Below are 24,417 nucleotides of genomic sequence, written 5' to 3'. Positions count from 1 at the left end.
GTTGCTTTAGAAAATGGTTAGGCTGGCCGGGCACGGTGGCTCATGCCTGTAATCCCAGCACTTTGGGAGTCCGAGGCAGGTGGATCGCGAGGTCAGGAGTTTGAGACCAGCCTGGCCAACATGGCGAAACCAGGTCTCTACTAAAAATACAAAAATTAGCCAGGCAGGGTGTTGGGCGCCTGTAATCCCAGCTACTCGGTAGTGAAAACTACCCATATGTCTATAAACTGAAAAATGGATAAAGAAAATCTAATATACATACAATAGAATATTATTCGGCTATGAAAAGGAATGTAGTATTGATAAATACTACAATAATCATAAACCTTGAGAACATCATGCTCAGTGAAAGAAACCAGTCTTAAAGAACCATATACTGCATGATTCCATTTATATGAAATGTCCAGAATGGGCAAATCTGTGGAGACAGAGAGTTGATTAGTGACTGCTAGGGTGGATGGGAAGAGGAGGTGGTGACCACCAGTGGTTTGGGGTTTCTCTTTGGGCTGATGAAAATATCCTAGGATTATGGTAATGGTTGCACAAAGTTGTAACTATACTAAAAACCATTAAACCATACACTTTTGGCCAGGCATGGTGGCTCATGCCTGTAATCCCAGCACTTTGGGAGGCTGAGGTGGGTGGATCATGAGGTCAGGAGATGGAGACCATCCTGGCTAACATGGTGAAACCCCATCTCTACTAAAAATACAAAAAAAAAAAAAAAAAAAAAATGGCTGGGTGTGGTGGTACGCGCCTGTAGTCCCAGCTACTTAGGAGGCAGAGGCAAGAGAATCACGTGAACCCGGGAGGCAGAGGTTGCAGTGAGCCAAGATTGCACCACTGCACTCCAGCCTGGGTGACAGAGCGAGACTCCATCTCAAAACAAAACAAAACAAAACAAACAAACAAAAATACACTTCAAAAAATTGCTGCATAATATTATTAGATTGGTGCAGAAGTAATTGTGGTTTTGCCGTAATGCAATAAATTTTGCACCAACCTAATAAATGTGCATAGTTTCAGGGTACATGTGATAATTTAATACATTCATATAATTTGTAAAGATCAAATCAGTGTACTTGGGATATCCATCAACTTAAATATTTGTCTTTCTTTATGTTAGAACTATTCAAATTCTCCTAGCTATTTTGAAATATGCAATACATTACACTGTAGCCACCTTACTGATATATCTGTCACTAGGTCTCGTTTCTTCTCTCACACTGTGTATTTGTACCCATTAATCAACTTCTCGTCATCCCGCCTCCCTCTCCCCCTTAAGAGTCTCTGGTAGCCACCAAACTACTGTCTATCTTCATAAGATCTACTTTTTAAGCTCCCATACATGAGTGAGAACATGCAATATTTGTCTTTCCGTGCTTGGCTTATTTCACTTAACATAATGACCTCCAGTTCCATCCATGTTGCTGCAAATAACAGGATTTCATTGTTTTTTATGGCTGAATAATATTCGATTGTGTATATATACCACATTTTCTTTATCCACTCATCTGTTGACGGGCACCTAGGTTGATTCCATATTTTGGCTATTGTGAATCATGCTGCAATAAACATGGAGTGCAGATGTCTTTTCAATATATTGATTTCCTTTTTTTTTTTTCATATATACCCAGTAGCGGAATTACTGAATCATATGGTGGTCCTATTTTTAGTTTTGTGAGGACCTTCTATCCTTGAACCATACACTGTAAATGGGCAAATTGTATGGCATGTAAATTTTGTCTCAATAAAGCTGTTAAAAAATACATGCATCTGGGCCGGGCGCAGTGGCTAACGTCTGTAACCCCAACACTTTGGGAGGCCGAGGTGGGCGGATCACGAGGTCAGGAGATCCAGACCATCCTGGCTAACGTGGTGAAACCCCATCTCTACTAAAAATACAAAAAAATTAGCCAGACATGGTGGCGGGCGCCTGTAGTCCCAGCTACTCAGGAAGCTGAGGCAGGAGAATGGTGTGAACCCGGGAGGCAGAGCTTGCAGTGAGCTGAGATCACGCCACTGCACTCCAGCCTGGGCGACAGAGCAAGACTCCGTCTCAGAAAAAAAAAAAAAATACATGCATTTGATTTTGGCTCCCAGTCAAGATGCAGTAACAGAGACCAGGTTTATCCTCCCAGTTGAAACAGCTAAAAAACTGGAACGAATACATGAGACAAGAGCTCTTAGATGTTGGACATCAGGCAATAAAGGACACTGATCCTTGAGAATTAGGAAACAAATGAGTTTAGCCCTATGGTCTCCCCAGCTGACTGTCTGGAGAGCGTTTCCAGACCACAGCACAGGGAAGGAAAACTGAGGTGGGACCAGGAGACTCCCTAAGTTGAAGAGACAGAGCTGGAAATCCAGGGAAGCCAAGGCAGGCAGGGTTCACATTGCAGAGCACAGAGACACAGTTGAGAGATCGCAGAGCAAAGCCCAGAGCTATGCAGAGAATCCTCCTTGAACATGCAGTTGAGTTCTGCTCAGAGAATACAGACAAGGAAACTACCCTAGGGCTAGGAAAGAACCACCCAAAAGGAGAAGAGGGAATCATACCTGGAATCACACAGGGCCAGGAATAGTGTCTATTCCTGACAGGTGAATAAACCTCAGAATTCACCGGGCATTGTTTAGCATACTAAGAAGGTTTTGGCTCAGTAGCAGAGAAAAAAAAAATCAACTCTAGAATAAATGCTTCTCAGGCCCTGCCTAGCACATCTTTTTTTTTTTTTTCAGTTCTTTTTTTTTTTATTATTATTATACTTTAAGTTTTAGGGTACATGTGCACAATGTGCAGGTTAGTTAAGTATATATACATGTGCCATGCTGGTGTGCTGCACCCATTTAGCATTGGGTATATCTCCTAATGCTATCCCTCCCCGCTCCCCCCACCCCACAACAGTCCCCAGAGTGTGATGTTCCCCTTCCTATATCCATGTGTTCTCATTGTTCAATTCCCATCTATGAGTGAGAACATGCGGTGTTTGGCTTTTTATCCTTGAGATAGTTTACTGAGAATGAAGATTTCCAATTTCATTCATGTCCCTACAAAGGACATGAACTCATCATTTTTTATGGCTGCATAGTATTCCATGGTGTATATGTGCCACATTTTCTTAATTCAGTCTATCATTGTTGGCCATTTGGGTTGGTTCCAAGTCTTTGCTATTGTGAATAGTGCCGCAATAAACATATGTGTACATGTGTCTTTATAGCAGCATGATTTATAGTCCTTTGGGTATATACCCAGTAATGGGATGGCTAGGTCAAATGGTATTTCTAGTTCTAGATCCCTGAGGAATCGCCACACTGACTTCCACAATGGTTGAACTAGTTTACAGTCCCACCAACAGTGTAAAAGTGTTCCTATTTCTCCACATCCTCTCCAGCACCTGTTGTTTCTTGACATTTTAATGATTGCCATTCTAACTGGTGTGAGATGGTATCTCATTGTGGTTTTGATTTGCATTTCTCTGATGGCCAGTGATAATGAGCATTTTTTCATGTGTCTTTTGGCTGCATAAATGTCTTCTTTTGAGAAGTGTCTGTTCATATCCTTTGCCCACTTTTTGATGGGGTTGTTTGTTTTTTTCTTGTAAATTTGTTTGAGTTCATTGTAGATTCTGGATATTAGCCCTTTGTCAGATGAGTAGGTTGTGAAAATTTTCTCCCATTTTGTAGGTTGCCTGTTCACTCTGATGGTAGTTTCTTTTGCTGTACAGAAGCTCTTTAGTTTAATTAGATCCCATTTGTCAATTTTGGCTTTTGTTGCCATTGCTTTTGGTGTTTTAGACATGAAGTCCTTGCCCATGCTTATGTCCTGAATGGTAATGCCTAGGTTTTCTCCTAGGGTTTTTATGGTTTTAGGTCTAACATTTAAGTCTTTAATCCATCTTGAATTAATTTTTGTATAAGGTGTAAGGAAGGGATCCAGTTTCAGCTTTCTACTTATGGCTAGCCAGTTTTCCCAGCACCATTTATTAAATAGGGAATCCTTTCCCCATTGCTTGTTTTTCTCAGGTTTGTCAAAGATCAGATAGTTGTAGATATGTGGCGTTATTTCTGAGGGCTGTGTTCTGTTCCATTGATCTATATCTCTGTTTTGGTGCCAGTACCGTACTGTTTTGGTTACTGTAGCCTTGTAGTGTAGTTTGAAGTCAGGTAGCGTGATGCCTCCAGCTTCGTTCTTTTGGCTTAGGATTGACTTGGCGATGTGGGATCTTTTTTGGTTCCATATGAACTTTAAAGTAGTTTTTTCCAATTCTGTGAAGAAAGTCATTGGTAGCTTGATGGGGATGGCATTGAATCTATAAATTACCTTGGGCAGTATGGCCATTTTCACGATATTGATTCTTCCTACCCATAAGCATGGAATGTTCTTCCATTTGTTTGTATCCTCTTTTATTTCATTGAGCAGTGGTTTGTAGTTCTCCTTGAAGAGGTCCTTCACGTCCCTTGTAAGTTGAATTCCTAAGTATTTTATTCTCTTTGAAGCAATTGTGAATGGGAGTTCACTCATGATTTGGCTCTCTGTTTGTCTGTTATTGGTGTATGAGAACGCTTGTGATTTTTGTGCATTGATTTTGTATCCTGAGACTTTGCTGAAGTTGCTTATCAGCTTAAGGAGATTTTGGGCTGAGACAATGGGGTTTTCTAGATATACAATCATGTCATCTGCAAACAGGGACAATTTGACTTCCTCTTTTCCTAATTGAATACCCTTTATTTCCTTCTCCTGCCTGATTGCCCTGGCCAGAACTTCCAACACTGTGTTGAATAGGAGTGGTGAGAGAGGGCATCCCTGTCTTATGCCAGTTTTCAAAGGGAATGCTTCCAGTTTTTGCCCATTCAGTATGATATTGGCTGTGGGTTTGTCATAGATAGCTCTTATTATTTTGAGATATGTCCCATCAATACCTAATTTATTGAGAGTTTTTAGCATGAAGGTTGTTGAATTTTTTCAAAGGCCTTTTCTGCATCTATTGAGATAATCATGTGGTTTTTGTCTTTGGTTCTGTTTATATGCTGGATTACATTTATTGATTTGCGTATATTGAACCAGCCTTGCATCTCAGGGATGAAGCCCCCTTAATCATGGTGGATAAGCTTTTTGATGTGCTGCTGGATTCGATTTGCCAGTATTTTATTGAGGATTTTTGCATCAATGTTCATCAAGGATATTGGTCTAAAATTCTCTTTTTTGGTTGTGTCTCTGCCCGGCTTTGGTATCAGGATGATGCTGGCCTCATAAAATGAGTTAGGGAGGATTCCCTCTTTTTCTATTGATTGGAATAATTTCAGAAGGAATGGTACCAGTTCCTCCTTGTACTTCTGGTAGAATTCAGCTGTGAATCCATCTGGTCCTGGACTCTTTTTGGTTGGTAAGCTATTGATTATTGCCACAATTTCAGATCCTGTTATTGGTCTATTCAGAGATTCAACTTCTTCGTGGTTTAGTCTTGGGAGAGTGTATGTGTCGAGGAATTTATCCGTTTCTTCTAGATTTTCTAGTTTATTTGCATAGAGATGTTTGTAGTATTCTCTGATGGTAGTTTGTATTTCTGTGGGATCGGTGGTGATATCCCCTTTATCATTATTTATTGCGTCTATTTGATTCTTCTCTCTTTTCTTCTTTATTAGTCTTGCTAGCGGTCTATCAATTTTGTTGATCCTTTCAAAAAACCAGCTCCTGGATTCATTAATTTTTGAAGGGTTTTTTTGTGTCTCTATTTCCTTCAGTTCTGCTCTGATTTTAGTTATTTCTTGCCTTCTGCTAGTTTTTGAATGTGTTTGCTCTTGCTTTTCTAGTTCTTTTAATTGGCCTAACACATCTTAAAGACAAAACCTGAAAAAATTCAAACAGAGCATCAGTTAACCAGGGCACAATTTCAGTGGCAAATATACACAATTGAAGTCTCCAGAGGAGAAGCAGGGCAGAAGAAAATATTTGAAGAAATTATGTCCAAAAAAAAAAATCCAAATAGGATGACAATTGGACACCCAAAGATTCAAGAAACTTCATAAACCCCCAGCACAAGAAACATGAAGACTATACCGAGGCAATAATCAAATTACTTAAAATCAGTGATAAAACCTTAACAACAGCTAGAGAAAAAAGACATGTGCAGAGGAGCAGAAATATGGATTACTAGCAGATTTCTTGTCAAAAATGAGTGAGAAAATAGTGGAACAGTAAACAACAACAATAGCAAATACCCAAAAGGCTGTCCACCTAGAATTCTTTACCAGTGAAATGTATTTCAAAAAAGAAGAGGAAATAAGAACTCTTTCAGTCATACAAAAGCTGAAATAATTTTTCAGACATAAAAAGCAGATTTATGCTACAAGAAATGCTAAAGGAGTGGCACACACCTGTAGTCCCAGCTACTCAGGAGGCTGAGAAAGGAGGATCGCTTCAGCTTGGGAGACATAGGCTGCAGTGAGCCATGATCACGCCACTGACTGCTGCCTGGGCGATAGAGGGAGATACTATGGCAGAAAGAAAGAGAGAAAGAGGGAAAGAGGGAAAGAAAGAAAGAAAGAAAAAGCAAGCAAGCAAGCAAGCAAGCAGGCCGGCCGGGTGTGGTGGCTCATGTCTATAATCCCAGCAATTTGGGAGGCCGAGTTGGACAGATCACTTAAGCCCAGGAGTTCAAGACTAGCCTGAGCAATATGGTGAAATCCTGTCTCTAATAAAAATGTAAAAAAAAAAATTAGCCAGGCATGGTGGCATGCACCTGTAGTATCAGCTATTACACTTGGGTGGCTGAGGGACAAGAATTGCTTGAACCTGGGAGGTGGAGGTTGCAGTGAACTGAGATCACGCCACTGAACTCCAGCCTGGGAGACAGAGTGAGACACTGTCTCAAAAAAAAAGGAAAAAAGAAAGAAAGTAATGCCACTGCACTCCAGCCTGGACAGAGTGAGAACACTGTCTCCAAAAAAAAAAAAAAAAAAAAAAAGGAAAAAAGAAAGAAAGAAATGTTAAAGGAAATTCTTCGAGGAGAAGGAAAATGCTACTAGACAGAAACCTGGTTCTACAAAAAGAAATGGGGTCAGGTGGCTAATGCCTGTAATTTCAGCACTTTGTGAGGCTGAGCTAGGAGGACTGCTTAAGCCCAGGAGTTTGAGACCGGCCTGGGTAATATCATAAGACCCCATCTCTACAAAAAAATAGATAAATAAATTAGCCAGGTATGGTGGTGTGCACCTGTGAGCCCAGCTACTTGAGAGGCTAAAGTAGGAGGATCGCTTGAGCACAGAAGGTCGAGGCTGCAGTGAGCTATGCACAATATGCCTATATGTCACTGCACTCCAGCCTGGGCAACAAAGCAGACCCTGGCTCAAAAAAGACAGACAGAAAGGGAAGGGGAAGGGGAAAGCGAAGGGGAAGGGTGAAAGGCAAGGAAGGAAGGAAGTTAGTTGATTAAAATTTAATCAACTTAGGCCGGGTGTGGTGGCTCACGCCTGTAATCCCAGCACTTTGGGAGGCTGAGGCAGGCAGATCACGAGGTCAAGAGACTGAGACTAGCCTGACCAACATGGTGAAACCGGGTCTCTACTAAAAATACAAAAATTAGCTGGGCGTAGTGATGCACACCTGTAGTCCCAGCTACTCAGGAGGCTGAGGCAGAAGAATCGCTTGAACGTGGGAGGCAGAGCCACGGCGCCTGGCCTTGTCATAAATCTTTAATAAGAAAAATAACCCAATTTAAAAATAAGCTCAAGGCCAAGCGTGGTGGCTCACGCCTATAACCCCAGCACTTTAGGAGGCACTTTGGTGGATCCCCTGAGATCAGGAGTTCAAAACCAGCCTGGTCAACATGGTGAAACCCTGTCTCTACTAAAAATACAAAAATTAGCCAGGCGTGGTGACAGGCACCTGTAGTCCCAGCTACTTGGGAGACTGAGGCAGGAGAATTGCTTGAACCCAGGAGGTGGAAGTTGTAGTGAGCCAGGATCTCGTGCCACTGCACTCCAGCCTGTGTGACAGAGCGATACTCCATCTCAAAAAACAACAAACAAACAAACAAACCAAAAAAACAAAAAAAGGCTCAAGATATGCACAGACATTTAAAGAAGGTGCCTAAGTGGCAAATGAGTACATGGTAAGATGCTCAACGTCATTTATCAGTGGAGAAATGAAAGTTAAAAGCAGAAAGAGATACTACCATATGCTGATCAGAATGGGTAGAATTCGAAAGACTAACCATACCAAGTGTTGGCAAGGATATAGAGGAACTGAAATTTTTATATACTGCTGGTGGGAATATAAAATTGTGCCATTGCTGTAGAAAACAGACTGGCAGTTTCCAGGCCTATCATATAATCTACCTATTTCACTTATAGGCATTTACCCAAGAGAAATAAAAGCATATATCCACACAAAGACTTGCACATGAAGTTTTGAATGTTCATAGCAGCTTTATCTGCAATAGCCAAAAACCGGAAATCACCAAAATGTCCATCAATAGGTGCATTGATAAGCAAAGTGTGGTATATCCATATAATGGAATACTACTCAGCAGTAAGATGGGACGGACTAGTGAATCATGCAGAAACCTAGATAAATCTCAAAATAATTACACTAAGTGAAAGAAGTCAAACAAAAAAGGACACGTACTGTATGGTTCTATTTATATAAACGTCTTTCTTTTCTTTTTTAAAAATTTATATAAAATTCTTAAAAATGCAAACTAGGCGGGGTGCGGTGGCTCACGCCTGTAATCCCAGCACTTTGGGAGGCTGAGGCAGGCGGATCACTTGAGGTCAGAAATTCAAGACTAGCCTGGCCAACATGGTGAAATCCCATCTCTTCTAAAAATACAAAAATTAGCTGGGGATGGTGGTGCATCCCTGTAGTCCCAGCTACTTGGGAAGCTGAGGCAGGAAAAGCGCTTAAACCCCAGAGGTGGAGGTTGCAGTGAGCCGAGATCGTGCCACTGTACTCCAGCTTGAGCAACGGAATGAGACTTTGTCTCAAAAAAAAAAAAAAAAAATGCAGACTAATCTAGTGGCAGAAAACATATCAACTGTTACCTGGGAACAGGGAGGGAGGGAAGGCATTACAAAAGGGGTGATGGATACGTTCACTCTCTTGATAGTGGTGATGGTTTCAAGGAGTATACATGTGCCAAAGCATATCAAATTGAACATCTCCAATATGTGCAATTAATTATATATCAACCATACCTCTAATAAAGCTGTTAAAAATAAAAAATCTGAGATAAGCATTTAAGTTGTTTTTATTGTTGTTGTTTTTGTTTTTTTGAGATGGCGTCTCGCTCTGTCACCCAGGCTGGAGTGCAGTAGCGCCATCTTGGCTCACTGCAACCTCTGCCTCCCAGATTCAAGTGATTCTCCTGCCTCAGCCTCCCAAGTAGCTGGGATTACAGGTACCTGCTGCCATGCCCGGCTAATTTTTGAATTTTTGGTAGAGATGGGGTTTCACCATGGTGGCCACGCTGGTCTCGAATACCTGACCTCAGGTGATCCACCCACCTTGGCCTCCTGAAGTGCTGGGATTACAGGCATGAGCCACTGTGCCCGGCCACATTTGAGTTCTTATAAAGTCAGTTAACCTCAAGAGAAATAGTAAGTAAAGAGAGGTACAGTTGGCACAAAAACAAGGCAAAGATTGTGCACATTGAACTGGAATGAGAAAAGTTTAAAAATATGGGCAGAAAGAAAAGCAGTAGGCTCTGGAATTAGCCTGCTTGAGTTCAGATCTTCGGTCTCCTGCTTACCAGCTAGGACTGGCCCGGATAAAACTGTAGTTAAGTGAATAGACCTTGCTTCCAGAGTGCCTGGGTTGAAATCTCAGCTCTGCCACTTTCTAGATGAGTGGCCTTGGGCCAGTTATTTCGCCTCTCTGTGCCTCAGTTTCCTCATCTCTATCAAAAGAACATGTCTCTCAGCATCGGTATAGTACCTGGCATATAACAGGTGCTCAATGAACATTAACTGTCATTAGTAGTACCCAGTGAGTTGATGACTGGATTGAGTTGATGACCGGATTGGGGTGAGATCTTGAGTACCTGATGCTAAAACCTGAGCTCTCCCACCCTTCAGGCTGCATCCTGGACAAACAAATCCCAGCCCCAGGGAGGGAAGTGTTGCTGTTAAGGTTGGATCCGTTCCTTGGTCTCAGGTGCTCAGCTTGGAGGTCCAAACTCACATCACATGCTTCTAGGCATTTTGCAGTCATGGCCGATAGTGTTGAGTCCTGGGCGGCACAGGTCCTTTCTCCCCCAAGGTCAGAGGCTGAGCTGAGCATCACTGCAGCGGTGAGATTCCTGTAGCTGGATGGAGCCAGGTGCTTGTCACTATGCTCAGCTTGGTACATACATCCCCTTATATAATCCTCTCAGCAACCTTGAGAAATGAGGGGTCTCTGGCTTCATTCGACCCATGAGGAAACTAGACTCAGAGAGGCAAGGTGATCTGCCTGAGGTCACACAGCAAGGTCAGCCCTTCCCAGCGTGTGGTTCCAGAGCTGGTGCTCCTTCCACTCTGCTATGCTGTTTCTCCTCCTCCCAGCCCTGAGCACCTTTTCTCTGGGTCCCCGGGTGCTATTGTGTGTGGGTCGGGTGGGGGTGCAATGCTGAGGGTGATGGCTTTCTGCCTCTTGCCTGCAGGGGCCTAGCTCTTGCTGCTTTCCTGGGCCTGGTCCTGTGGCTGTCTCTGGACACCTCCCAGCGGCCTGAGCAACTGGTGTCCTTCGCAGGAATCTGCGTGTTCATCGCTCTCCTGTTTGCCTGCTCAAAGCATCATTGCGCAGTGAGTGCTAGTTGTGGGGCCCAGGGCTGGAAGTGTTTGCCTCTCTCTTCTGCCCCTAGGCTGGATCTGGGAGCTGGGGTATAGGCAGATGCTCCTGTTGGGAGAGCCCTGGAGGCTCAGGGCCTGGAGAAGATCTGTGTGTATCAGGACAGGCTTCCTATGAAGCAGAAGTCTTCAAACTCCTCAGCAGGGATGTCTCTCCAGACTCAGAGGCCACCAGGACATTTGTTTCCTTGGTGACATGTCCTCTGGTCAGGCTAATCCTGGTCTTCAGGTCTGTAGGCTCAGGAACCACCTCCACCCCCAACCACAGAAAACACAGGCCAGAACTCCAGTCTGTCTGCAGAGCCAAGGGTTTCCTGGAATCATTAGCTTAAAATAGTGCTTCTCAAAGTCTGTGCCCCAGTCCAGCAGCAGCAGCGCCTTCATGGAACTTACCAGAAATGTAAGTTCTTAGGCCCCACCCTAGGACCACTGCATTAGAAACTCAGGGGCAAGGGCAACAATCATCCTGTCAGCAAGCACAATTCTGATGTGTACTAAATTCTGATGTAGACTAAATTCTGATGCAGACTAAATTCTGATGTAGACTAAATTCTGATGTGTACTAAATTCTGATGTAGACTGAATTCTGATGTGTACTCAGGCAGCCACGCACCCGTTTGGGAGGGCCCTGCCATGGGCAGATGGAACCTTCTCTCTCTCTGCCTCCGTAGCATAAGATCCCTCCCTGTTTCACAGTGTGGCTACAACCTTCCCCAGGCTACAGCCAAGCCTCCCAGGAGCTTGGACTCACTGCTAAGGAATTATTAAATGCTCATCAAGGAACAGCAACCCGAGGAGCCCAGCTCTCGTTTGCTGGGAGGGGCGTGGGGTGTGGGCATGGAGAGAGTTGGGGTTGAGGCGGCTGGGAGCCCTGCCTATGGAGGAGAGACTGGAGACGGTCAGGCAGACAGGGTTCACACGAGCTGGAGAGGAGCTGGGCCCAGAGCAGTCTGGTGCTGATCCTGAGGCCAGACCCCCAGGCCACATCTCTGGCAGTGATGACCAGGAGACGAAGTGCCGTGGCATGCCCAAGGCTGGTCCGGTTTCACCTGAGTTCTTGGTTAGAATCTTGGCCCACCCCTACTCACTGTTCTGAATCCCAGGGAGGGTGTGACCACTGGCAACAGGCCAAGTACTCTGTCTGGCTCCAGCCCCGTCCTCCGGGCAAGCCAATGACCTCTGCTCTCATCCCCATCCGGCTCCCTGCCCATCCCTCAAGGAGCTGAACTCACCTTTCTGTTGGGTGGGGTGGCAGGTGTCCTGGCGGGCCGTGTCTTGGGGACTTGGACTGCAGTTTGTACTTGGACTCCTCGTTATCAGAACAGAACCAGGATTCATTGCGTTTGAGTGGCTGGGCGAGCAGATCCGGGTAGGTACGTGGGGCCTGGCTGCCCAGAGCATCTTAGGTTACTGGGAGAAGCCACTTGGCAGGGGAAAAGTGGGTGGTGAGGCCTTAGAGAAGGCTTGGGACTGGGAGGGTGGGGTGGACTGGGAGGGTGGGGTGGACTGGGGCCCCAGACCAGGTGGGCAGCTGGGGGCCAGGCAGTGCAGCTGCCACTTCCCTCACACCTGGTACTGAGGCCCAAATAGAGTAGTCTTTTCAGAGGCTGGGTCGGCAATCAGCAGTGACTTGGAAATTGTAATAGTTAAAAGTGCTAAAAAAAAAAAAAACCCAAATCTGCAAATGATTTACTTCTGTGTGTGTTTAAAAAAAAATGTTTATTGAAGTTATACATTTTTGTTCTTTTTTTTTTTTTTTTTTTCAAGATGGAGTCTCGCTTTGTCACCCATGCTGGAGTGTAGTGGCGTAATCCTGGCTCACTGCAACCTCCATCTCCCTGGTTCAAGCAATTCTCTTGCCTCAGCCTGCCCAGCAGCTGGGATTACAGGCGCCCACCACCATGCCTGGCTAATGTTTATATTTTTAGTACAGACAGGGTTTCACCATGTTGGCCAGGCTGGTCTCGAACTCCTGACCTCAGACGATTCGCTTGCCTCGGCCTCCCAAAGTGCTGGGATTACAGGCGTAAGCCACCACACCTGGACCCATTTTGTTTTGTGTTGAGACAGTCTTGCTCCAACATCCAGGCTGAGTGCAGTGGTGTGGATACAGTTCACTGCAGCCTTGACATCCTGGGCTCAAGTGATCCTCCCACCTCAGCCTCCCCAGTATTGAGTAGCTGGGACTACAGGTGTAAGCCACCATGCCAAGCTAATTAAAACATGGTTTCTTTCTTCCTTTCTTTCTTTTTTTTTTTTTTTTTTTTTTTGGTACAGGGTCTCCCTATGTTGCCCAGGCTGGTCTCAAACTCCTGGGCTCAAGTGATCTCACCTTGAGCCACGGTGCCCAGCCAATTCTGTTTTTTATTTTGGTAAAATATACATAATATAAAAGCAACCATTTTAACCACTTTTAAGTGTCATTAAACTCATGCACACTTGTGCAACTATCATGATTTACTTTTGTCAAAAGAAAATTAGAACAAATTTAGTTTAAAGATCTTAATTGGCTTTTATTTGTGATTTTAGAACTAGGCAACACCTCATTCTATAAAAATAGAGTGAGTGTTCCAATGAGTTGAGCAGAGGAGGTTGGCTTTGTAGACAGAGAAGGGCTGAAGAAAGCAGAAACAGAAAATAAAAAGCAGATTGGTTGTTTCAAGGTCACTTTCCTTATAAAGGTCAAAGCTGAGGGGACTGCCTGTCATGCTGCATTTGGGGATTTGGCTATATGTCTCATTCGCCTGATTTTTTGGAAGATCAGAAGACAGCTTAGTTTTGACTTGTGATGTGGAACTTTATAGCATGAGTGATTCCATTGTGGTTTGGTCTGTTGGGAGTAGTGCAGGACCTCAGTCCAAACCAATGGTCTCCTTTATTTAACACTTAGAATTTTTTTTAAATCTATTTATTTGTTTATTTATTTTGAAACCAGGTTATGAGACTGGCTAACTTTTCTATTTTTGGTAGAGGTGGGGTTTCACCATGTTGCCAAGGCTGGTCTCGAAGTCCTGGGCTCAAGTAATCTGCCCACCTTGGCCTCCCAAAGTGCTGGGATTATAGGCATGAGCCACCATGCTGGCCTTTTATTTTATTTTAGTTTAGTTTAGTTTAGTTTAGTTTAGTTTTGAGACAGGATTTCACTTCCATCACTCAGGCTGGAGTGCAGTGGCGTGATCTTAGCTCATTGCAGCCGCGACCTCCTGGAATCAAGGGATCCTCCCACCTCAGCCTCCCAAGTAGCTGGGACTATAGGCGTGAGCCACTACGCCCGGCTAATTTTTGTATTTTTAACACTTTAAAAAATATAAATCATCAAGGACATAGGTTAAATATGTTAATCTACTCACCTACCTCTCACCAGCTCTCAGTTCCCTGTGCTCTGTGCAGGGTGGAGCATGAGAACCCTGCTGGTCCAGGAATGTGCACACCTGCTGGCCTTGCTGACAGTAACTGTACAGGGTGTGGAGGAAAAGACAGAGAATTGCTTTTCTGGTCATGTCCCCATTTTATAGATGGGAACACTGAGGCCTGAACGAGAGAAATGACTTGCTGCCCCTGCAGTCACATTGCAAGTTCAGGATATAACACAGGTCTCCTGTAGAAGCATGGCTGGGCTCAGACTCCAAGGTCACAAGCCCAGGATGGGGACAAGATGAGGGGAGGCTTTGCCGTTGGTTGTCAGGGGCCTGAGCGGCACAAGAGGCACTGCCTTCTTCACACGTCTCATGGTTACTTCTTCCGTTGTCTCTTCTTTATTGTCCTAACAACTCTCAGAGCATTTCTTTTCATTTTTTTTGAGATGGAGTCTCGCTCTGTTGCCCAGGCTGCAGTGCAGTGGCACAATCTCAGCTCACTGCAACCTCCGCCTCCCGGGTTCAAGCGATTCTCCTGCCTCAGCCTCCCGAGTAGCTGGGATTACAGGCGCCCACCACCACGCTCAGGTAATTTTTGTATTTTTAGCAGAGATGGGGTTTCACCATGTTTGCCAAGCTGGTCTTGAACTCCTGACCTCAGGTGATCCGCCTGCCTCAGCCTCCCAAAGTGCTGAGATTACAGGTGTGAGCCACCGCACCCAGCCTACAGAGCATGTCTTTAAAATTGACCAAAAACGTGTCTCTTTGGCAAATATGCTTAGGAGTGAGTGCCCGTGACGGCAGCTTTAACACACCTTGCCAGGTGGTGCCCCCCCGGATAAGGGCCTGGGGGGACTATGTCCCTGGGCCAACCCTCCTGTCTCTGGCTGCTGCTTCCTCCCTCCTCCCTCCTCCCTCCTCCCTTCCCACCTCACTGCCTGTTTTTGTTTGTTTTGCTTTTTTCTTTCAGATATTCCTGAGCTACACGGAGGCTGGCTCCAGCTTCGTGTTTGGGGAGGCGCTGGTCAAGGATGTCTTTGCCTTTCAGGTGAGCTTGACTCAGGGTCCCAGAGGCCTTTAGCAGCCACCACCCAGCGACTCCAGCTAGAGGGGAGTCTGGGCATGGTGGGGGCCCGGGTGGAGGGGAGGAGTCCTGTAGGCAGAGGTCGCCATACTGGGAAGTTAGTGAACCTTAAGCCTGAGGCCCGGTAGGAGCCCAGCAATGTTCACCTCGTGAGATGTTTTTGCTATATTTTGTAAAATTTGCAAAAGTAAGATATTTCTGTATGTTTTTTTCTTAGAGATGAACGTCCAAACTATAGAATTACTGAGTAGCTGAGGACAAGAAGTGGGGGTAGGGGTCATAGGGACAGCTCCTGCTGAGACTTAGCCCCTGATGTGCTGCAGACACTCTGGGCCCAGAAAGAGCAGTTTCCAGGAAGGCTTAGGCTCAAATGATCCTCTCAGGCGCTCCTCCTTCAGGGCCCCTCACAGGCCACCTCTGCCAGGAAGCCAGCCCTTACTAGTCCCGCTGCAATAGCTCCCTCCTTCGTGTCCTCCTAGACCTACGATCCCACTTTCTCTCCCTCTCTGCCTCCATCCATCCTTCCTTTCTTTCTTCCAACAAAAATCTATTGTGCATTTACTGCACTGCAAAATATTATAGGGGAAATGGAGATAAAGGCACTGTTCTGTTTCAAAGACCTTATTGTCTAATGGTGAAGCCCCAACCCTAATTTAAAAACAGGGCAGCCTGTGCGGAGGATGAGGATGCTACCGGTGGGACCGCTTCACTGTTCTGGGTGGAGCTGTGGTTGTATTCTTTCTTGCCCAGTTAACTGTTTCCTTGTTTAGTAAGAACTCTAGTGGAGCCCTCCTCTGCCTGCCTTATACTCCAGTTGTCTAAGACCAGCTTGCTCTAGGCTTAAGCTCCCTTGCCAGGCAGAAGAGAGAGACCTGGGGCCCCACTCACCCAGTAGCTGGCCCCAGTTTTCTGCCACTGATGCGTGGCACTGAGAGGGAAATCAGGGCTGCCCACTCTGGTACATCCAGGACCACCATCACCATGGAGCTGCTATGCAAGACCCCATGTGCAGGTTCCAGAGGTTTCTGCTGCTTTTCATTATGCTGGCCACTGTTCCCAGAGCCTCCCCACCCTGCTGGGGGTCTTGGACCCAGGAGACTTTTGGCCCAAGCCGTGGACTTGGCTATGGACTTTTGGGCTGGTGTTGAGCCAGATCATGAGTTCAGACCCTCCTGCCTACCCCTGACCCTGACCCTGATCTCTGGTGAGTTCCCCTTGGAGCCTTAGTGTCTCTTGTGCCAGCAGACTCCTAGGGAATGTCCAGTCTAACATTGTCAGCCCTAGGAGGAAAGGGAGGGGCCCAGGTTCCTATCTTCTCTGAAGTCTTCTTGCCTCCTGGGCAAATTTGCCCATCATGTTTTCTCAGACCAGTTCTGCATAGGGAGAATATTGGGAGGGGGAGCCTATGTCAGCCCTGCAAAGGCCCCTAATACCATATTCCTTTAGGGTAACGAGCGGCTGCTCCCTTACCTTTGCATAACAAATGCGGGGGTACCCAAGGTTTCAGAAAAGACCAGTAAAGTCTGCTTCAGGGTGACTTCTGGCGTCCACCCAGGCAGGGAGGCTCCCGCAGCTTCTTACACCTTAAAACACACACACTCAGCCGGGCGCGGTGGCTCATGCCTGTAATCCTAGCACTTTGGGAGGCTGAGGCAGGCGGATCACTTGAGGTTGGGAGTTTGAGACCAGCCTGACCAACATGGAGAAACCCCGTCTCTACTAAAAATACAAAATTAGCCAGGTGTGGTGGTGCATGCCTGTAATCCCAGCTACTTGAGAGGCTGAGGCAGGAGAACCGCTTGAACCCAGGAGGCAGAGGTTGCAGTGAGCTGAGATCGTGCCATTGCACTCCAGCCTGGGCAACAAGAGCGAAACTCCATCTCAACAAAACAAAACAAAAACACGCACACCCAACACTCTGCAGTTCAACCTTCCCAGGCAGCTGCGTTCAAGTGCAGTAATGGAGGGGCCTAAGGAGTGCCTATAAGGAGAGATTCTTCTAACAAGAGACCGTGAGGGAGACTCCTTGTGGAGGTGGCATTTGACGTGGAGTTTAGGACAGAAGAGATTTGGACACACTGAGCTAGGCAGGAAGAGGAAATGGCATAGGCAAAGCATGGAGGTGAGAACGTGCTGGCGTGTCCACAGTGCAGGGCAGAGTTCAGTGGATGGACAGGTAAGCTGTTTCCCAAAGGGAAATTAAAGCCTTGTTAGCCAAAAAGCAGAGGAAGAGGTGCTGGGCGGGCCACGCAGCTGCTGTCAGCCGGAGCACCTTCCCCCACCCACCACTGGCCCGCGTCTCTCCTGCGTCATTGCTGGGCTTGCCTCTGTGTCTGCCCCCTGGCCACATTAGCTATGTCTCCTCCCAGCCTGCCTCCCTCTCTGGAAGGATGTGTGCACACCTGCTGCTTGCATCTCTCCCCGAATCACCCTTTAGAATCATGGATTCCTTGACCGTTGGTACCACGAGGGAGCTCAGTGGTGTTTGGGCCTCCCTTTTGTATTACTGATGGTCCAGCCAAGCCCCAGAGAGGAGCTGGCTGCAATGGCACAGTGAGTTAGGGCAGAGCCAGAGCTAGAACCCCTCCACTGGACTTCTGGTTAAGGGATGTATTCTTCCTCATACTATCAGCAGAAATCAACGGCCTCGTGTCTCTCCTCCAAATACAAAAAGCACTCTGAATAACAAAAATGATCAGTTAAAAATGTATCCGTTAGGCTGGGCCTGGTGGCTCATGCCTGTAATCCCAGTACTTTGGGAGGCTGAAGTGGTTCGATCACTTGAGTTCAGGAGTTTGAGGCCAGCCTGACCAATGTGAAACCCCATCTCTACTAAAAATACAAAAATTAGCCAGGCGTGGTGGCGGGCACTTGTAATTCCAGCTACTCAGGAGGCTGAGGCAGGAGAATGACTTGAACCCGGGAGATGGAGGTTGCAGTGAGCGGAGATCGCACCACTGCACTCCAGCCCAGGCAACAGAGTGAGACTCCATCTCAAAAAAAAAAAAGAAGAAGAAGAAGAAAATAAAAATGTATCAGTGGTAGCAAAAAACTTTGAAGTTGAATGTTCAGTTAAGACAAAAACAATAGTGAGGTGGGTTTATCGTTAACCAGCCTCAGCATTTCCCAGAGAAACACTAGCAGTTTCCTGGCCCCTGGTAGGCCCTGTCCGCTGGACAAATTCCTGGACAGTGTATTGGCTGATGCACCATCCTTAGCAATGCCGGGAAAGAGGAAGGAAGACTAGGATAAATGCTCTGTGGCCACAGAATTCTCTTTCTCACTAATCACAACATTTTATCCAGCCTTCCCCTCTCCCCTATATCCCACACATATGCTTGGGATTTGCCCTCAAGGTAGGGGTGGTTTTGTTGAATGCTGAGCTGAACTCAAGACTCAGGAAGTTCTCTCTGTTCTTTCTATGAATCATACAGACCTAGTCCAAGGCCTTTGGCCAAGTTCAGTCTGGGGAAGTCTTCTCTGAGCTCATTCAGATTTTCAGAATCCAAGCTGCTTCCTGCTGGGCCATGGTCCAGCTGCTCTCTTATGGGGGGAGGTAAAGTCTCTCCCTGGGGCTTCTTCAGCCCTCAGCCTGCCCTGGGCCTGGAGTCCAGCGCAGTGGACGTGGCAGTCACCCCTTGGCTGTATCAGCTGGATTAGTCATTCCACCTTGGCGCCGTCTCCCTTCTAGTAATTTTCCACCCGCGTGATCGTACTCCCCTGGGTCTGGCTGACCCGGGAGCAGACTCTCATTCTTTCACTATTGTTCTAGCCTCTGGAACAAGCACCCACTGCTAAGCTCAGCAGTGCTGCTCAGATTTTCTTTGGAGGAACCCCTAGGGTCAAGGAAAATGTCTTCATCTCCTGAGAGTTTCGGGATGTCTGATGTAGACTCTGCAATCCCCGGTGGTCAACAGTGCCAAATTTTGCACATACGTGCACACACACACACACACACACAAAGATCAAATAAGGACCAAAAGGTATCATTGGATTTGGTAGTTAAGGGGTAACCAGTCACCTTAGTGAGCATGGTTTTCAGTGAAGGGAATGGGAAGTAAATGAAGCCTGGGATGGGATGGCTGAAAGAAGGGAGATGGGACAGCTGAGGCAGGAGGCATCTTGTTGAAAACCCAGGATCCAGGCAGAAATGGGAATGAGGGGCAGAGTGCTGAGGCCATTCTGGGCAAAGGGATGGCACAAACAGGAAATCAGGAGGCGTAGCTAGGGGACAGCCAGAAATGCAGCTGCTCCGGACTTGGAGATGAGTCCCTTCCACTTTCTGGCAGTGGTACTGGTACAGTGTGCACTGCAGCTGCTGCCCCAAGCATCTTCCAGCTTTGGGTTTTTGTGGCTTACTGTGGCCTGGGGCTGGTGACAGGGCACTGTCGACAGTGCTCAGGCCTTGGGGTCTGGAGACATGAGGGTTTGCCCAGACAGCCTTAGGAAGTCAGCAGGAGCCCTGGCTCAGCTTCCTCCAGGGAGAGGAGGGAGCAGGACGTGTCCTTAGTGGGTTTTGTCTGGCCTTCAAAGCCTGTTTCTTGGCCCAGGTGATGAAGTTTGCTCAGAGCCTCTAATCTAGGCTGCAGGGCTGTGGTTGTCAGAGTGTGGTGTCCAGGTCAGCTGCACCAGCAGCATCTGGAAAGGCCAAACATCAGGCCCCACTGTAGACCTATTAAATCCAAAATATTTCTAGCAAATTCTCAGAGGATGCTGCTGGTCCACGTGCTAAGAACCACTGGCCTAGAAGAGCTAGAATTTGCTTCTTCCTTGAGTTATGGTACTAGCAGGACCAGCCTCCAAAGCCATTTCTACAAGGCAGTGGTCAGGACTTACTTGGCTCTTCCTTGAAGGGGACTGCCTTAGTCTGTCCAGGAGGCCATAATGAAAACCATAGACTGGGTGGTTACAAGCAACAGAAATTTATTTCTCACACTTCTAGAGGCTGGAAGTCTGAGATCAGTGTCCCTGCAAGGTTGAATTCTGTTGAGGCCCACTTTGCTCTCTGCCCACTTGGTCGTCTGTGTCCTCACGTGGTAAAAGAGGTGAGGGAGCTCTATGGAGCCTCTTTTATTTTTTATTTTTATTTGTTTGAGACAGGATCTCACTCTGTTGCCCAGGCTGGAGTGCAGTAGTGTGATCACTGCTCACTGCAGCCTCCATCTCCTTGGCTCAAGTGATCCTCCTGCCTCAGCCTCCAGAATAGCTGGGACTGCAGGTAAAGCCACCATGCCCAGCTAATTTTTTTGAATTTTGGTAGAGACAGGGTCTCACTATGTTGCCCAGGCTGATCTTGAACTCCTGAACTCAAGGGATCCTCTGGCCTCAGCCTCCCAAAATGCTGGGATTACAGGCGTGAGCCACTGTGCCTGGCATGGGGCCTCTTTTATAAGGGCACTAATCCCATTCATGAGGGCTCCACCCTCATAACCTAATCACCCCCAAAGGCTCCACCTCCTAATACCATCACCTAGGGAATTAGGTTTCAATATATGAATTTAGGGGGACACAGACATTCAGTTTCCAGCAGGGATGCATGCTGCCCCTGAAGGCAGAGAAACAAGCCTCCAGGGCTGTTCCCAGGGCAAACCTCCCAAGGGGCATGGCAGGACCTTGGCAATCTGCATGGTGGCTGGGAGGTACATCTGCCTCTTTGCAGGTGTGTGACCTCGGGTGAGTAGCCAAGATCTCACAGCCTCCGTGTGCCCATTTGTGAAGTGGCGACAGTTACATCCACCACAGATGCTGTGAGGATCGATGAGTCCCCACATATTAGGGACCTGGCCCAGGACAGGCCCTCGTGGTTGGCACGCAGTGGAATTTAATGGCACTTGCCTCCCCTTTCCACAGCAGCACTCCCTCGAGCTGCTGCCCTGTTCTGCCATCTCACATCCTGCAGGCCCCAGAGGTGTTTCCCGGGCTGTAAGATGATATTGGCCACGGGGACCTTATTTAGTATTCTATCCTACCTTAGAAAATTGGGGCCACCTCTTTTCTCTTTCATTCCCCTCCCCTCCCTAGACAGTCCCCACTTAATCCAAAACATTGCTTCTCTTCCACCATTCTCTATCTCACAGATAGAAAATCTTTTGATTGCTGGCAGGAGACAGTCCCAATGCTGCAGTGGGGTCCTGATGTCCCGGGCACTCTCCTTCCTGGCATGGGCCCATCCCTGCAGGCCTGCCAGCTGCCCTGCAGTCTCTCTCAGGATCCACTGGACAAGCAGTCTAGACAGTACGTGACCCTCTCTGCATCTCAGTCCCAGGAGTGGTGGAATGACGTCATCATACCCGTGCTGGAGGTGTTTCTAGCCCCAGGCAGGAGGAGGAGTCACGGGGCAGGAAAAGGGTTTCTTGAGCCAGTTCTGGTATTCTCTGTCAGGTGACTTCCCCACCACCAGGAAGTTGGTGACAGATGACAGCAGAGCAAGTCCAGATACAACCTGCAGCATTGGTCTGGGAAGGGACAGGAGAAAGAAAAGGCCTCAGCAGGGCTTGCCTTCCAGCTGCCCGGGCAGAATCTCCATTCTCTTCAGGGTCCATTCTGTAATCCTAGTTCACTTTGAACTAGAGCCTAAATTTGGTTGCTCAAGACTCTCCCTCCTTAAAAAATAAAAGCAGCCCTTTCTGGACCCTCACCGGTGTCCGGCAGTGAGCACAGTGCTGCTTCTTGCAAGGGCTGTCCATTCTTGCAGTCTCTCCTTCTTCATGTGCCACTTCCACCTTAGCTCACTGACATCAGCCTCGGTCCCCACCCTTCCTCTGACACTGCTGTCACCTAGATCATGGGTGCCTCCAAGTTGCTAAGTCCCAGGGGTCTGGCTCAGTCTTTACCGTTCCAGAGTTCTCTGATGCCCCTGACACAGCTGCTAGTGACTATCCCTTCTTGAAAAGCTGCCCCTCGGTTTCCATCCTGTCCCTCTCCTGGCCGTCCTCCAGCCCTTGGCCATTTCTTTGTCTCCTTCACAGGCTCCTCCTTCCCCTCTCACCCTTTAATGACACACTGACCACAGGGCCCTATCCTTAGGCCCTGCTCTTCTCACTCAGGGTGATTTCTGCAGTGAATTGCATCCACCAGCCACCTCAACCTGTTGTTGTTGTTCTTCTTCTTCTTCTTCTTATTTTTTTAGACAGGGTCTTACTCTGTCCCCCAGGCTGGAGTGCAGTGGGATGATGTCGGCTCACTGCAACCTCCGTCTCCCGGGTTCAGGCGATTCTCAGGCCTCAGCCTCCCGAGTAGCTGGGATTACAGGCTCCCGCCACTAAGCCTGGCTTCTTTTTTTCTGTTTTTAGTAGAGACGGGGTTTCACCATGTTGGCCAGGCTGGTCTCGAATTCCTGGCCTCAAATGATCCACCCGCCTCGGCCTCCCAAAGTGCTGGGATTACAGGTGTGAGCCACCATGCCTGGCCTTTTTTTTTTTTGACATGGGGTCTTGCTCTGTTGTCTGGGCTGTAGTGCAGTGCTATGATCATGACTCACTGCAGCCTAGAACTCCTGGAATCCAGTAATCCTCCCGCTTCAGCCTCCAGAGCAGTTGGAACCAGATGTGTGCACCACCATACCTAGCTATTAAAAAACAATTTTGTGTGTGTAGAGATGGGGGCCTTGCTTTGTTTCCTAGGCTGGTCTCAAACTCCTGAGCTCAAGCAATCCTCCTGCCTCGGCCTCCCAAAGTGCTGGGATTACAGGCATGAACCACCATGCTGGGCCAACCTGTACTTCTTATGAAAGAGCCCCAAGCCAAAGCCTGGCCCAGATCTCCCTAACCCTTTTATCCAGCTGCCCACTTGATATTCCACAGGCATCTCAAATCCAAAGTTCAAAGCCAAACTGATCTTCCCACAAATCTCTCCTGCCTATGCTCCTTCCCTTGAGAAATGTCCACCTATTATTGAAAATTATAGGAACAACTGGGCGCGGTGGTTCACGCCTGTAATCTCAGCACTTTGGGAGAATGGGGCAGGCAGATTACTTGAGGTCAGGAGTTTGAGACCAGCCTGGCCAACATAGTGAAACCTTCTCTCTACTAAAAATACAAAAATTAGCTCGGTGTGGCCGCAAGTGCCTGTAATCCCAGCTACTTGGGAGGCTGAGGCAGGAGAATCACTTGAACCCAGGAGGCGGAGGCTGTAGTGAGCCGAGATCATACCACTGCACTCCAGCCTGGCAACAGAGTGAGATTCTGTCTCAAAAAAAAAAAAAAAAAAAAAAAAGTAGGAACAGATGAGAAATTCAGAAATAAAGAAAAAAGAAAACAACATTTCCATAGCCCCAGCACATAGAAACAAGTCCTTTGACTATTTGGGAGTGCTTCTTTCTATAATTTTAATATTCTAATTTTCCCATTTAACATTGTAGCATAAGAATGCTTCCATGCTATCACCAGTTCTACGTGACTATTTTAAACTGTTGGGAACACAGGACACAGAATAGAGCAAACATTCCAACACAAAAGGGTATAAGGTAAAAAAGAAACCTTCCTCTCATCCCTGGCCCCCAAGGCACCCAGTTCCCTCCCCAAGGCACCTGCTGTTGTTGGCCTCTTGCACATCCTTCTAATGATTCCTGCGCCCATACAAGATCACACACAATGCCCCTCACACACATGCTTTTGGAGAGGTAGGGGACCTTACTATGTTGCCCAGCCTGGCCTTGAACTCCTGGGCTCGAGCAATCCTCTTGCCTCAGTCTCCTGAGTAGCTGGGACTATAGACATGTGCCACCATGCACAGCTACCCCCCACCCCCTTTTTAAACCCACATAACAGCATAGCGTACACTCTTGTGGTACACCTTGTCTTTTTTCATTTAACAACATATCTTGGAAATCAGTCCACAGCTGCCCATAGAGAGCTTCTGCATTCTTGTTTCCTGACCTTTAGTGCACTAGCGTATGTCTGTATCCTAGGTGATGAAACTAGTCTTCCACTAAAAGATCTCTCCATTTTTTGCCAGTTTGTTATTAAACATCAGACTACAGTAAAGAAAGACCAGCGTGCAGAAAAGCAACCTCCTTTTCCATGGGCCTGGAAAGGAGGGAATGGGTGTGAGAGAAATTCTGAAGGGAGAATGGGTGAGCTTGGAGTGAAGGAAGAGGAGTGTTAAGCCTGGTACTAATAATAGGAAATGGGGTGATGGGAGGAGATGCTG

General features: G+C 47.0%; 1 protein-coding gene across 11 annotated transcripts in view; it reads left to right on the top strand.

The window, feature by feature from the left end:
* SLC28A1 (solute carrier family 28 member 1) overlaps positions 1-24,417 on the top strand; it is a 70,622-nt gene that overhangs the window by 11,787 nt on the left and 34,418 nt on the right. For all 11 annotated transcript variants that reach the window (XR_008494104.2, XR_010123998.1, XR_008494105.2 and 8 more), the window contains 3 exons: positions 10,641-10,782; positions 12,083-12,196; positions 15,154-15,231. Coding sequence is in view for 7 of the 11 variants with exons in the window: in XM_054450989.2 (XP_054306964.1) it covers positions 10,641-10,782; positions 12,083-12,196; positions 15,154-15,231 (334 nt within the window). In the remaining 4 variants the exon portion in view is untranslated. The remainder of the gene's footprint in view (positions 1-10,640; positions 10,783-12,082; positions 12,197-15,153; positions 15,232-24,417) is intronic.

This window comes from Pongo pygmaeus, chromosome 16 (assembly GCF_028885625.2).
Source record: "Pongo pygmaeus isolate AG05252 chromosome 16, NHGRI_mPonPyg2-v2.0_pri, whole genome shotgun sequence".
Classification (NCBI taxonomy): Eukaryota; Metazoa; Chordata; class Mammalia; order Primates; family Hominidae; genus Pongo; species Pongo pygmaeus.
The sequence above is the reverse complement of the archived record's forward strand: the minus strand, read 5'-3'. Positions and strand labels throughout refer to the sequence as shown.